The sequence below is a fragment of the Protopterus annectens genome, chromosome 3.part1 (assembly GCF_019279795.1).
Source record: "Protopterus annectens isolate FY-2018-M chromosome 3.part1, PAN1.0, whole genome shotgun sequence".
NCBI classification, from domain to species: domain Eukaryota; kingdom Metazoa; phylum Chordata; order Ceratodontiformes; family Protopteridae; genus Protopterus; species Protopterus annectens.
In genome coordinates this window covers 1,270,890,902-1,270,905,301 of record NC_056732.1, presented here as the reverse complement: position 1 = coordinate 1,270,905,301, position 14,400 = coordinate 1,270,890,902, and the positions used below count along the sequence as shown (strand labels likewise).

At 38.5% G+C, this 14,400-nt stretch overlaps 1 protein-coding gene across 1 annotated transcript in view; it reads left to right on the top strand.

Moving 5' to 3' along the window:
• The window catches only part of LOC122798415 (1-phosphatidylinositol 4,5-bisphosphate phosphodiesterase gamma-1-like), a 3,104,897-nt gene that overhangs the window by 3,027,321 nt on the left and 63,176 nt on the right, over positions 1-14,400 (top strand). Inside the window, exon 31 of the mRNA XM_044067334.1 lies at positions 6,290-6,474. Coding sequence (XP_043923269.1) covers positions 6,290-6,474 — 185 coding nt within the window. The remainder of the gene's footprint in view (positions 1-6,289; positions 6,475-14,400) is intronic.

Here is a 14,400-nt window from a genome sequence, read left to right as displayed (position 1 = left end):
TAAATGAGAGAGGCAGTTTATTTCATAAGTGTAAGATTCTTAGAGGTATGAACTTTTCACATTCATTTTTATGGAGCCTGAGCATCCTCTTATGTTTGGGTAACCAGAGGATGTTTTAAGCAAAGGGTTTCTGATAGTAAGGGGTCCTAAAGTTTTGTGCATGAGGCACAGGTCTTCTATGAGAAATAGAAATTATACTGATAATAGAAAGAGTTGTCATGTTTCAGTGGAAGACAAACCATGAAGCTCTTCAGTCTTCTTTATGAGGAATCTTTGTACCTTCTCCAACTCCACCAAATATTGTGAAAGTTACAGAATATGGTAGAGTATGCTGTAATTGGTTTGATAAGAGCTGTAGAAAGCCACTTCCCTAGGAAAGATCCTTGAGAAGACTGCTGCTAACAGAGGCTGATGCAATACGAGTCATCCTATTCTTACCTGTTGTGTATGATGTTGTAGCCGGTTGGTGTGCCCAAGCAGGAACGGCCCTAGGTCAACTGGTGCCCTAGGCAAAAGGGCTCCACAGCGCCCCCCACCACACTACCTGGTGCCCCCATCCTGGTCTACCTACACCAAATAAATACTGAAAAGTGCCGTTGCTAGACCGGTGCCCTAGGTGGCCACCTATTTGGTCTATGCCTAAGGCCGACTATGTGCCCAAGGTGGTTGTTGTGTCTTTCGGCTTTTCTGGGTTAGGGGTCGCCACAGCGGAACTCCGGTCCGCTAATGATTGGCAGTAGATTTTTACCTACCGAGTTGCCAGCTCTGACGCACAACCTTCAACGAAGGTACGCCCATTCACGCATGTCTCCACACAGAAGACGCTCTAGCTGAGAATCGAACAGGACAATGTCTTACTGTGAGGCGACAGCGCTACCGCAGCACCATATGTGCCCAAGGTATTGTAGATTAATTTACCTTCAGATTGCTGAGTAGATGCGTAATTCTGTCAGGGGCTGTAATGGCAAACACTGTAGCTAAAGGGGAAGTAAGCTGCATGGACACTGTAAACCTTCCTTCAGGGCCACACACACACTACTAGTACTAGTGTCAATGACACAACAGGTAGCACACTTGCCTTTGATGCAGACGGCTGTGAGTTCTATTCCCACACCATTTGCATCAGTTGTCACTGCAGTGCAGTATAAGGTGAGTGCTACACTCCTGTGTTTGACATCCTTTGGATAAAACTTTAAATCAAGACTCCATCTGCTTGTGTTGGTGGTTGATCAGCTAAATGTAAAAGATCCCACAGCACATGGGTGCTAGGGGGATCTTTATACTACTGTCTGGGAACTTCCCTTATTCTTTTCAATAAGTGCTGTGGGATCTTTATAATACTATCAAAAAGAATAAGGGAAGTTCCCCAGTTAATAATATAGATATCACCTTTGTTTTCCCCCCAAAATGAGGCTACTCGTCCAGTGGGACTAACCTGGTCAATAAAGGATAAATACATAAATGCTGGAGGGTACTTTCTTGAAGATGTGGACCACAGTAGCCTGCTTTCATGTGTCAGTGACAGAACTGGTTTTATCATGCTGTCAAGGAATGATATAAGGGTATATACTAGGTAGTTTTTGATGGCACAAATTAGGCTTCTTTGTATCTTATCTGATCCCATGGAACTGATGTTTCTGACTTTATTGAGAGAATAGGTTGCTGATTTGGATGGAATTTCAAGTGAAACCATTGTAGGGAGGAAGAGTAGATGAGGTTCCCTTTTGTGGCCTGAAATTTGCTCCAAATCTGTATGCTGTTGTGGTATTGTAATACCATTTTTTCTTCCTCTTCACTATTCAGATGTTTGTCATTGTCACTTGTTTAGATGGCAAGTTTTACCTCAAAGGAAGCTTTGTTTCTATTGATTATAAATCTTAGTTATTTTTGGATGGAGTTGACCCTAGCTTTGTTTTATTGAGTGTGATAAAGTTAGAAAACTTTGTAGGTTCTTTTGTTTAGTTTAATTTAAGTTTTATTAGTCTAACTCCACCTTTTATGTTGTGTTTACAACCTAAGGGGATGAATTTATTAGTGCGTTTATTTAAACTGTTATATATGGCCATGACTGTTTCAGTAATAGGTTTGTTGGGAGTGAGTAATGTACAATTCCAATGAGTCTGAGGCTCAGTTTTGTTCAGGGCAACATAGTTGCCGTTTGAAAAATCCTTAAAAATGGTATGATTTTTTATTTGGTTAGGTTTACTGTATACAAGTTTGTCACAGCATTGGCAAGGATGTTTGTCAGGACTGTTGTATAATATGTTTCCCCCTTGTTGACATTTAAGTCATTTGTTGGTAATTATAAGGTCTAGTAGTTTTTGCACGTAGTAATTTATTGAGGCATAGTTCTTCCAGTCAAGTGAGGGGATAATTAAGGACAAAAAATTAGAAAGGGCATTTTCCTTTCTGGGGAGGGTTACTAGTTTATTGAGGAAGTAGGCATGTTCTTAAGGTGATAGGAAATGGATATGATAAGTTACAAAATTGTAGTTTGTTATAACCTGAGTGTGGAATACTTCATGCCATCAATCATTTTTTTTATAACTCTGCTTTTGAAAGTTTAATGTATAACAATTGATAAACAACCTCCTTAGTCACAGAACCAGACTGGACGGACATAATTGTAACCAGGTATTTTTTTAACCACATGTATGTGACAGCACAGACCCCTTAGGTTCATATGTTCATCCATTAGTACTAGGCTAGCTGCCTTTGTGGACCATTTTAAGCCTAGCCAATTTACCTTAATGAGAATCAAACCCTGTTCCCTTTGTCTGTGAGGTAAATATTAACCGTTATACCAAGCCCTCAAAGACAAAGTAAGTTTCTAGGTTGTTTAACTTTATTGTTTTGATGTAAGCTGTAGACATTGATGAGTTCCCACCTTTATTTTATTCTTATCTATAGCCTTTAGCTTGGAATATCCATTAATTTACCCCTGCATAGAAAAAGGCATTGAGGAAAGAAAATAGTGTTTTTGTAGTACTCTAGTCTTTATGAGAAGTGATGTAGTCATCCGTTGCAAAGCAAGTGTGTACCCACATATTTCCCCTCATTCTGAGAATCAACGAATTCCTATGGTTTGACCTAAGCTAGTAGCTAAAGCCGTTAATCTTTTCCATGTATTTAAGTGTCTTTCTCAGTGAAAGGACAATCTCACTAACACAAAGGATTTACTAGCCTAGGCAAGTGCATCCAAAGTCTGCCAATATCTTTCCACATCTCTGAGAGAAAGGAGCATCTGGTGTTAGTGATTCAATGTACACGGTTGCAGCTGACAACTCTGTGTCTGCTTAATGGACTTAGTGACATCCTTGACCTTTGCTGCAGACAGGACACTATGATTCTTTCCTTATCCAGTTTTGTGAGTGCAGAGATAATGTATCTAATTATAGAGCCATCATTTACAGGGGGGGGGTCCCAGTAAATTCTGTTAGGTTTTAGGAATGAATTTAGTTGTTGAGTTGTTAATTATGTTTCCTTGTGACTGTGTTAATGATGAGGTGTTTCAAGGTGGTTGTGTAAAAGAACTGCAGAGCTTGGGGAGGGGGTGACTAGGCTAGTACCTCAGTGTTATTTGTTGTTTTGTCTTGTAGTGTACCCCACCCTTTAAATATATTGTAATGTTTGTCATTTAGATGTTTAAGTTCACACCTAAATGTTTTGTATTTGTAGATGTTTTGCTGTTCAGTAAATGAAAAGGGTTAACACATTTATACTCGTGAAGTGGAGGTAGTACAGAAGCAAGTAGAAATAGTGATACTGTCAGCAAAAGCTATATAAGGTATTTTCTTACCTTTGGGCTTGGGAAAATGAGCTTGAGTAGATTTTAAATGAATGAGCAGGGATTAAATGTATTAGTCGAATAAATAAGGAGCTATGGAGAATATCCAAGGCTATTTGAGGTGGTAAAGTTTTCAACAAAAAAATAAGACTCAATTTAATCATAAGCATTAAGGTTATCAAGTCTGCCGGAGTTTAAAGGCAGATTCCACCCCTTGTAAGGAAAGTTGGTTATGTTGTTATTTTCCATATACAGGGCAGATGCCTAAAGACTTTATCTTGGTGTAAGACCTATCTATAGAGCAGGGGTATACTGAAGTAAGTCACTTACACCAAGAGCAAATGTTTTAGAATCAGCCAGTAGTTTTATCTTAGAATGATATGAAAAATATCTGAAAAATGTAATACTATCATTAACTGCTGAAGGAGTTTGTTGCCTCAAAGAAATCAGTAAAAGAACATGACGTATGTGTAGGAAAGTAATAAGAAAATTGAAAATCATTTTGATATATGGGAAATTAAAATCTGAAGTAGGTTAAACAGTTCCATGTCAAAAATTGTTGTACATGTTATTGTACTGAAGTATCTGGCTGTATTTTTTTCCTATTCATAACAAGTCTAGTCTCCTGCTGTAGTTGTTTTATAATTAGTCGTCATCAGCAGCAGCAGTCCCTTATTCCTATTATAATTACTAAACTTGTTTAAAATAAGGATTATTACACCTAAATTGTTTTAGAAGACAAAGTACACACGAACATAATAGAAAAATAGGTTTATTCAAAGATGTGGTCTTAAAAGTGACACAGCATTACCTATCTTGAGTATCAGAATAAGCAGGCAAACTTGTTAAAATCGCCAGCTTCTTCATCAGTATGTCTACTCTCATTTTGTTTTGTGGGTACATGAAATAATAACAAGTTGTAGTGTTTTCTTTTGTGGTGCAACCCATGGTTGTGGAATGTATATGTTTCTTGAGTTTGGGATTTGTTTGCATCTTATTTGAAAAATAAATAGAAAAAGTGTCCTTTTATGGGAGACCCAAATACCCTTAAGATACCATGACAGGTTGATGTCTTACATAATTAAATAATGACAGATATAACCTGTATGAATGCAGTTAACTATTAGCCAGTCCTACTTGCCAGCACAGTAATTTTCAGTGAATACCAGCCTGAATTAATTGTATACCAAGATCCAAACAATAAGACTTGTTCCCAGACCTATCCCAGGCCTAACTCATTCCCCGAGTGTCTAGGAGAAATTCTTAAGCTTAATGAGTAAACTTTATAAAGCAATTCAGATCTAATACTGTGTGAAGTCAGATAAACCAGTAAACATGACTTCCATGATTGCCCTGGCTCTTCATTATTTATAAGCAATAGTCTCAACATAATAAACTGAATAAAGTGCTGTTATTCCAAAATATAGAGGCAACTCGTATAGTAAGACAAAGTTTTTTTATGTCTTAGCTTTACAAATATAATAAACAATATGCTCTTTCTAAATGTAATCTGTATTGTTGAATTGTCCCTTTAATAGGTACTTCACTGATATTACCTGCAGCTGAAATACAGCTGTGTGCCATGGTTGCATTCATAAAAGCGTCAGAGTACATATTTTTATTTTCAAAGAAGAGTGGAAACTACAGAAATTACAGAGCTGTTGAAATTGTCAATTTGTATGTCACTACGTCTCTGTTCTGTAAATAACTTGTCATTATTTACTAAAAGAAAACCTGCTGTAAGAAGGAAATTAAAATACACCTGTTAAGGTTAGAGAAGCCCTGCTCTGCAAAGTGGTATAATTATGAAACCCATTATAGGAGGCCAAAAATATTTTTATAATGCATTACCCCTTTAAGGAACACTTCACTGATACTGGTTGTAGTCAAAACATAACTGTTCTAGTCTGCACAAGTGACAGGATAGAGATCCCTGACAACTGTCCAGGCAATCCAAATTCAGTCAGTGGCCTCAATCATGACACTACTGGCAGGATAGGGTGGGTGGGATTGACAGGATTTCCCTAGTGGACACAAAGAAAGCTGTCTGCTCCTGCTTTCTGTAGGATAGATGGTGCTGATGTCAGCCCCTCGGTGAAGTGAGGGGTATGCAGTGCTATGCCCTTTGCATGTTCCGCCACAGGATGTTGCTTAGCAGGCATCAGGGTTAGGGCTTAACAGCAAATAATGGTAATAATAAATACTTAATTGATACTCATAGTGGCTGTTATGCCCTCTGATGGGAGAGTCCTCAGGAGAACAAGGACAGGTACACCCTAAATAAACATGACATTTGTACTTTGTATGACATGGGGGTATGACCATGACCAATCCTCCTCCATTATAGCTTGCTGACAGAGTTTAGAGCTTATTTATGTTAGTAGAGAGAATTTTAATAAAGTAATGATCCTTTGAATGATGTGTTCTTGAAAGTCCAGAGTTTCAGAAAGTACCTGCATAACTGCATTTCTTAAGTAAGATGTGTATATAATACTTTGGCAGGAAGAAGATGATGAAAATCTTTACTCTTCCATTCAACAACTGAGGGATCGAGCCAGTGAACTCTCAAACCAAGTATCCACATTTGACCGCAGTAACAACTCTGACCCACGTTATCAGCAGTGGATGGATGAGCTGCGGGCAGCTCAGGAACAGCTGATGGAGCTAACTGAAGTTAGGAATAAGAAGTAAGTTTGTCATGATGGTAGTTTGTCTGAACTTTTCATACCCGTACCTTCTTTGTGTGGTCTTATTCTTGTTTTGGTTTCATATTTAGTAACTTACTTTTTATCATGCATCTATTGTAGATCAGAGCAATGGCATAAAAGTATTGTTTCTACCCAGTTCACTATCAGCATAGCCTCAAAATAGTATTTTTTTACTGGGCAATTAGCAGAGGAAGGGTAATCAAGCATTGCCTGGATGGTAGCTATACTTGTTTGGGATGAGTAGATTTCATGATAGCAAAGTACAGGAGTAGTGCTAATATCAGTTTATTCCACATTGCAAATAAAGTTCAGATACTGCTAGCGCTGTGCAAATATGATATGGGTGATATGAGCTCTTGTAACTTGGACAGTTCAATGTCTGTCTACGTAGTACAAGATTAATGTCTCACTCTGTGGCTCCACCTTAAGTATAGTTGGTAGCATTGTGTTACATCCAGTATAGGTAATTTATTCCTTGACAAAATTTAAATGGATTTGAGGTCTTCAACAGAGGCATAGCTCGTATTATACACCTTAAAATGTGGTTGAGATCTTGCACTGAAAATGAATTTATTTCTCAAATGATATTCTTTTCTATAGGTTCCACAGCAGCAGTTTTGCGGGTATGAATAGGCTGTGTTTTGAAGCCCTCCAAGTTAAAAGTGAAACCATTGTGATCCAGTTAATTTGCCTTATTTTCCTTTATGACATACTATTGTGCACTTTGTAAAAGTCATTGGTTTTCATCCCTTGTTCATTTATTACTATGAGCCAGTATAGTAATATGTGACTGATTGGTATGGACACTGCTTCTTCTCTGGCTGGTGAGGTCTGGTAACAATGGAGAAGCATGAACAACCAAATGCCACAAGCCACAGGTTAAGGAAAGTTGCCTTTGCCATATTACCTACAGTTCTACCATGAAACACCATTTATTATTTTAGAAATTGAACATTTTCTTAAGTATATGAAGTAGAAGTCATTATTTTGTTCCGATATTATTGTTCTGTGTAAGTATAAGCTTTTGTGTGCATCTCGAAAAAGATGCATTGTCACAGTTCTTGGTTCTGTTGTTTAGATGACCACTGTTTGCCTTCATAGTCTCAGTTCCCCCTTTACATTCATGTCAGTTTTCACTGGTTGAGTCGGTTTTCTCCCATATCCCAGAGAAGTGCAGTTTATTAAATTAACTATTTTCTGTGTTGCCCGTAGGTGTCTGTGAGTTCTGTTATGCATCACTTCTTGGAGTGGGTGTCTGCCTTAACATCCCAAGATTGCTAGTATAGGTTCTGGCTTCAGAATAGGCCTGAGTAAGATGAAGCGAGTATCAAAGAATAAGTGAATAGCCATTGTAAGGGAGGGTGCCATCCATTTCATGACATTCTGTGTTGAAAGTCCTTGTACAATTGAAAGTATATATTTTCTTTTTATGTACAAAACACCAGTGTGTTTGGTGCTGTGAAGTGCAGTACCATATCAGGGCAAGAAGCTCAGGGTTGTATGTTTGCATCTTTGGGTTGTAGGTTAAAATAATGCATTGCTGATTCATGCACTTTCTCTGGTCTCAGCAGGTGCTGTAAATTTAACTCTGGAATATGTGTGTTAAAAATTATTTTCTCTAACTTCTTTGGCACTTTATTTTCTAAATGACTCTTCTTTTCATTGGTAATCTGTAGTGTACTGTCAGAAGAACAATTCATTTAGCTAGTATGTTTTCTGAATTTGATGTGACGTTTAAATTTTTTACCCCCACCCCATCCCACCTGTCCTCCTCCTCCTCAGGATTTAACCGATTGCTCCCTTTGGTGTACTCATTAGCACATTCATTCCTCAAGGCTTGAAAGCCAGGCATTTCCCATACTGGGGAAGAGCATGTCAGTCCATCTCTTCCCTTTTGAGGCAAGAGTTGGCCATTAGGGTGCAAGCCAGATGCTGGTCCTGTGGAGGTCCCAACCTAACCCATCTCCATCATAGGAAGATTGTAGGCTTGAGATGGTTGCTTGGTTGGTGAAGACATGCATGTTCCTGCACATCAAACTGTGTGGCTCAGATGACTGATTATGGAACAGCATGCATGCTGCCACACGTCTTAACTTCCTGGCCCAACAGTACAAGCACCACTTCTTTAGCACAAGCTTGCCTTTACTCTTCCAGGCCACTTCCATCAGCAAATATCTACCCACCAGTTGACTTCACTACTCTGGAATGCCTGGACAGCTCAGTCCTTCCAGAATGAGTAAGTTGGTGGCAGTGTTTTTAACTGGTCCTCCCTTGTCTGGTCCCTCATATACCTATACTACTAGCTGAATGTGTGTTGGTTGCGTTATAGTAAAGGCTTTATCTCTGCACCACAGGACCAGGCAACATTTAAAAATGTTTACATAATGTTCTATATTGTACAGTTTTTGAAATGCTTTGAATATTACAACCTTACCATGTTTAGGCTGAAGTGTTTTTGACTCATTCAGTAGCCATGAGTTAATTTTTTTCTGGTATTTTTTTACAATCTTAGCCTTGCATTCTAGCTTCATGGTGATGCTTTTATTTCTTCTTCACAGGTAACATTTTCTTTTAATAATTTGTAATATTCATGTTTTATATTCTTCTCTGGTAACTTTTTCTTGCAATAATAATTTCTTGTGTTTAGTTTACATCTGTGAGGTAATGAATGTTATTTAGTTATGCCTGGAAGCATAGATGTAGTTAGTAATTAGCTGGTAGGTTTGTGGATAAGTACTGTACTAGCTGCCCTTGTGGGCTGTTTTAAGTCTTATTTCCCTTCAGAGGGTGAGAATCAAACCCTTACTTTGTGAGGTAAACACTTTAACCATTATGCCAGTCCCCTACATTAATAACACAAATATGTTTGAAGTTGCACTGTTATCTTCAGCTTGCTATATCATCAAAAATTTCTCTTTGTTCAGAATTCTGTGCCCCACAACCAGTCTTGACCAATACCTGAATAAACCACACATCTTCAACATTGTACTCTTCCCAACAACAAAAGTGCTCTCTGTGATTTTAAAGTTTTTGTCATCATTGTAAGCACTCGTTATCTTAGGTGACTACTCCCTTGTCAGTGAAGGAATGATTCCCTCCCCTTTCAGTTTTCCTTTGACTCACGGGAACAGAGCTTGACTAATGTAAAAGTAAATCACATTATTTAGTAGTTTTCTTTATTTTTTATTGTTTCATCTTCTTTTTTGAAGTGTTTTACAGTCTAAATTTCTCATACTTAGTTTATCAGATTCATTATTTATGATGATGGCATTGTCTTTTTTTCCATGAATGCCATAGTAGCGTAAACAAGGTACCCATGGATAACAACTCATTTTTCTTTTGCTTCAGGCCTGACTTTACTCAGCATTGTGCTTCGTATTTTAAGTACATCTAAAACAATCTGTATAGAAGAATTAAGGTGCTGTCTGAGCATCTTTCTAAAATGAGTCTTGAAGGGAATAGGGTGTTGCCATACCTCTCAACTTGCAGTCATTGAAAGTAGGAGCAAAAGCCCTTGAAAACTAGATGCATCCAGCCAAAAATCTGGTCATCTAATTAACACAATATTTGAATGCCAAATAGTTCATAACGTTTTCTACTTCCGTTAAGAAGATGAGATGCTGCTCAAACTCCTAAAAAAAGTGACAAAATAATGGAAAAATCTAATCACATTATCAGAGAGAGTGTAAAATTTGTAGACTTTAATCACCTTTGTTGCAAAGTTCTACTACTCAGTGTCATTTATTTTTATTTCAGAAAAGGGAGGTTTAAGATGTGTGTCCTCTTTCTTTAAATTGTTGTAGCAACTATGTTGTGATGTAATATGGTTTTCTATGTAGTAGACAACTTCAGAAGTCACGTGATGAAGGGAAATCAGAAAACTGGGTAAAAGGTAAATCAGGCCTGAAAATAGGGACTCTCCAAAAATAGGGTCTTCCTGTTCTGAGGTGAATCATTCCTGAGAAGAGAGACATTCCTCCAAAATAGGGACAGTTGAGAGGTTGCATTCTTCTTCTTCTTCTTCTTCTTCTTCTTATTATTATTATTATTATTATTATTATTATTATTATTATTACAGGAGCATTGAATGCGCCATAAGAAGCATCTTTGCAGAGAGAGGATGGAATCCCATTCAAGTGGTTTGATAGCCTACTTAAAAATTATTGGCAAGTTCATTGACCCTCCCAACCACAACACTGATGAGCCAGTTTTCAGAGGTGCTAATCATATCTTCATTAACATTATTGTCACCAGTCATAGAGGATCCACCTTCTGCTCTAGCAAGGGTTGCAAAGAGAGCAAGACTATATGGTTATTATTTGTCCACTTTGATGAGTCTCCCACTGAGCTCTGTATGTGGGCTCATCGAGAGAGGCTTTTAAATGATGATAAGTAATGGCAACTTTGACAGAATTTGTTTGAAAATGGTTGCCAAGGATGTCACTGAAAAATATCTTCAAACTCCTCATTATTTATTCCCTCAGTCAAGGTATTGTTGGTACTGTGGGCCAAGCAGCCTTTTCCTTCTTTAGTTTTGTAACCTCTCTGCTTTCTTGGTAAGTGTTATGAGAGCTGCCCAAGACCCTGGCCACTTGTAACCCAAAACTTGCTACCTCATGCCTCTTAATGTACTGCACCACATGGACTGTACTTTTTTCAATGTCTGTGCAACAAATATTAGATACTCCTACTTGTGTACAGCTTCATGGATTGTATTTCAGACAAAATGCTTTGATTCACAAAGTTCAGTTATTTTTACTATGTTTGTGCTGTTGTGTTGTAGACTTTTCTTGTTGTCTTTGTGCTTGTTTTATTATACAATCCTTTGGTGTTCCTTGTGCAGGAGTTTTACCATTTACTTTATAATATTATTCTTTACACAGTACTTGTATATTTTTGATGTATTTTTGCTCATGCAAAGCAATTCTGTAGTGTTCACTTATATGTATAATTTTCAACTTTTTGTTTCCTACTGTTATTTTTTTCCTCAAGTGTGTTGCCTGTTGGCCAGAGTCATGGTTGAAAAGTGGCCTTAGACCAGTCTACCTACTTGGTTAACAAACTAAAAAAAATAGATCTGTAAGTGCCTGACTGTAGGGGTAAGAAGATATATGCGGAATTGGTGTAGTCTCTACATTATTAACCATAATTTACATCTCATCAGGTACTGCAGTTAACTTCAAGGAAAACAGTTACCTGAAATCTAAGGTTCCTAGTAACCTAGGAAACTGTATGAAGGCCAACACAAATCATCACTGTAGCTGGCATGAATGCCTGAACTGCAGAATCTGGGATGATTATCTAGAAATGTTTGTGATTACATTTCTCAGGTCTACAGGTTTAGGGTCAACAGTACCTATGGAGTGCTACCTTTTCCAGTGCCAGTGTACCTAAGAAACATATGCTTAAAATGGCAGAAGATTTGATTACTATGATTAGAGGTTCTATGCCCCCTCCTGATAAAGAGGCCTAGGGGTGGAAGGAGTTTGATATAGCTATTCCTCCTGTGTTGAATGTGGGTGGAGGATGTTTTGCAGAGGCTTCTGAATGAATCCTCCTACCTCCCTCCTGCTTAAGCCTGATATGGTTAAAAATCCTGTACCCTCTGATAAAGAGGCAGCTTTGGGATAGGTGGGAAAGAAAGTGTATACTCTTTCCTAGCCATGAGTATTGAGTGTAAGAGTTGCTGGATTTGGGTTCATGTGTGTGAACAAGTGGGTAAGCATTTTCTTGCAGTGTGGTTTTGATGCTGTACAGGCCTCCTCGAGGGTGGCTGCTGCTAGTTCTCTTCTTCTAGGCATGCCTGGTGGAAATGAGGATCAGAATTTAGCTGAGCATGTTACATGCGATTTTTTCCTTTACAGTCTGATGTGTTGTTTGTTCTTTTAGGCCCTAGATCAGGAGTTCACCTGCTCAGACTCTGGTGAGGGGGGGGTCAGTCCTTTCAGAACAGACCAATGTAGATTTTATTTCCACACAATGCCCCTTTCAAAGGCATGCCAGACGCTCCTCCTCCACACAAGAAAAGAGGCTCAACAAAGTTTCTTCTCAGTTACAGAGATGGGGCCATTCAGCCAGTCCCCCTGTATCAGGGGCCTGCCTATTTTTATTCTCGCTTCCTAGTAGTACCCAAGAAGGGGGGACCGTGGGAGACCATTTTGATTTATCATCTATCCTCAACACTTATCTGACAAGTTCAAGTTCAAGATGTTGACGTTACAACAGCTTTTACCTGCAAAGATCAAGCATCTGGAATATGTCATAGCAGTGCTAGATGCCCTAGGGTTCTCTGTGAACGAAATAAAGTCCAGTCTAGTACCTCTCAAGACATGTGCTTGGTGTGAGGACTGGAACTGAAGCCAGCAGAGATAGCCTTTTTTTTTAACCAAAACAAAAACAGACTCTACTTCCATCAACTATCTCATCTCATCAGTCCGTGCTGACTGCAAGGACAGTCCTTCAAGCATTATTAGGGTTCATGGCATCTTTCTGGTGCTTCCTGCAATGCCAAACCATGCATGATATGCAGTAAATGGTATCTCAAAATGTATGGACAGGAAAGTGGATACAAGACAAGTGGCCTGCCAGACTACAGGATCTGTTCGCTTCCACTAAAAAACCACCAGCTGCCAAAGTATTGCACAAAGGGGTTTTTCACACAGCTTGGAAAGTGGATGCTCTCTCTCTTTCAAAAAAAAAAACCTTCATGCTCGCCTTTCCACCTCTGCCTCTTCTTCCAAAGGTACTATTAAAGGGTCAGACAAGACAGGCAAGGATTGATTTTTCCAGACTCATCTGTTATCTCAGAAGGACGGTCATCTGCTCAATGTCAAGCTCACTCTCTTCATCTAACAGCCTGGCATATTCTCTGTTGAAACACACAGCAGGTCTCCAACTTCAACAACAAGTTTTAAATGTATGGATGGAAGCTAGAAGACCTAGTACAAGGAAGGTGTAAAAAGAAAAGAGATTTTGATTTTTTTTTTTGCACAGCAAAGAGAATTTGAGATTTTGAGAGCCTAATTTCTTGTGGCTCTTCAATATCTTACTGAGTTATTGGACAAAGTCCTGTTTCTCTTCCATTATTAATCTTGCTGAGCATGAACATGATTTTGTTTCACATCCCACCTTTGTTTTCTTTTTTGTAATCCTTCCTTTATGCCTAAGGTGGTTTCTGTGTGGGCTTTAAACCCAACTATTCGTTTGCCTAGTTTTTATGGTGACCCCCTAAATAAAGGGGGAAAAGCACACACACTAGATGTACACAGGCACAGGCAATTTATTATTACAGGACTAAGGATTTTTTAGGCAGTCTCAACTATTTCCAGGTGGATTGGCTTTTGCATTGCATTTTGTTATTCCCATCATGGCAAGGAGATTTATTTTGGAAGCAGCTACTTGGAGTTCAGTACATACTTTCTCTAAGCATTATCACCTTCCTATCTACTCTAAGTCTAGGCTGGAGAACATAGTACAGTTTTGTACCTACCATAAATGTAGATGTTGCTTATGTTTTTGTATATATATCTTGTTGTATATATTGTACATGTTTTTGTTTTCTTCTGGGACTCTTCTTTTCTTTTTTAGGGACTCTGACATGAAAAGATTTCTTTGGCAAGTGAATTTAAGTAGTCTTTCTCAAATGTTAAGGATTGAGGTCAAATGTGTTGATGAGCTTTATAAGTTGTGAAGAACATGTTGCCACCTCATCACAAATCATGTCAGAAAAAAAGACTTCCCTATACAGAGCCCACAGAATACTTCTTGCCCATGGTGCTTCTGAAATGCAGTTGCATCCTCTCACAAAGAAGTCTGTTACCCCTACCAAAGCCTTAAGTCAACAGACACTTTGTGGGCTTCCCTGGCCATCTTTCATTTGTCCAGGAAGTGCTGAATAGCCATTTT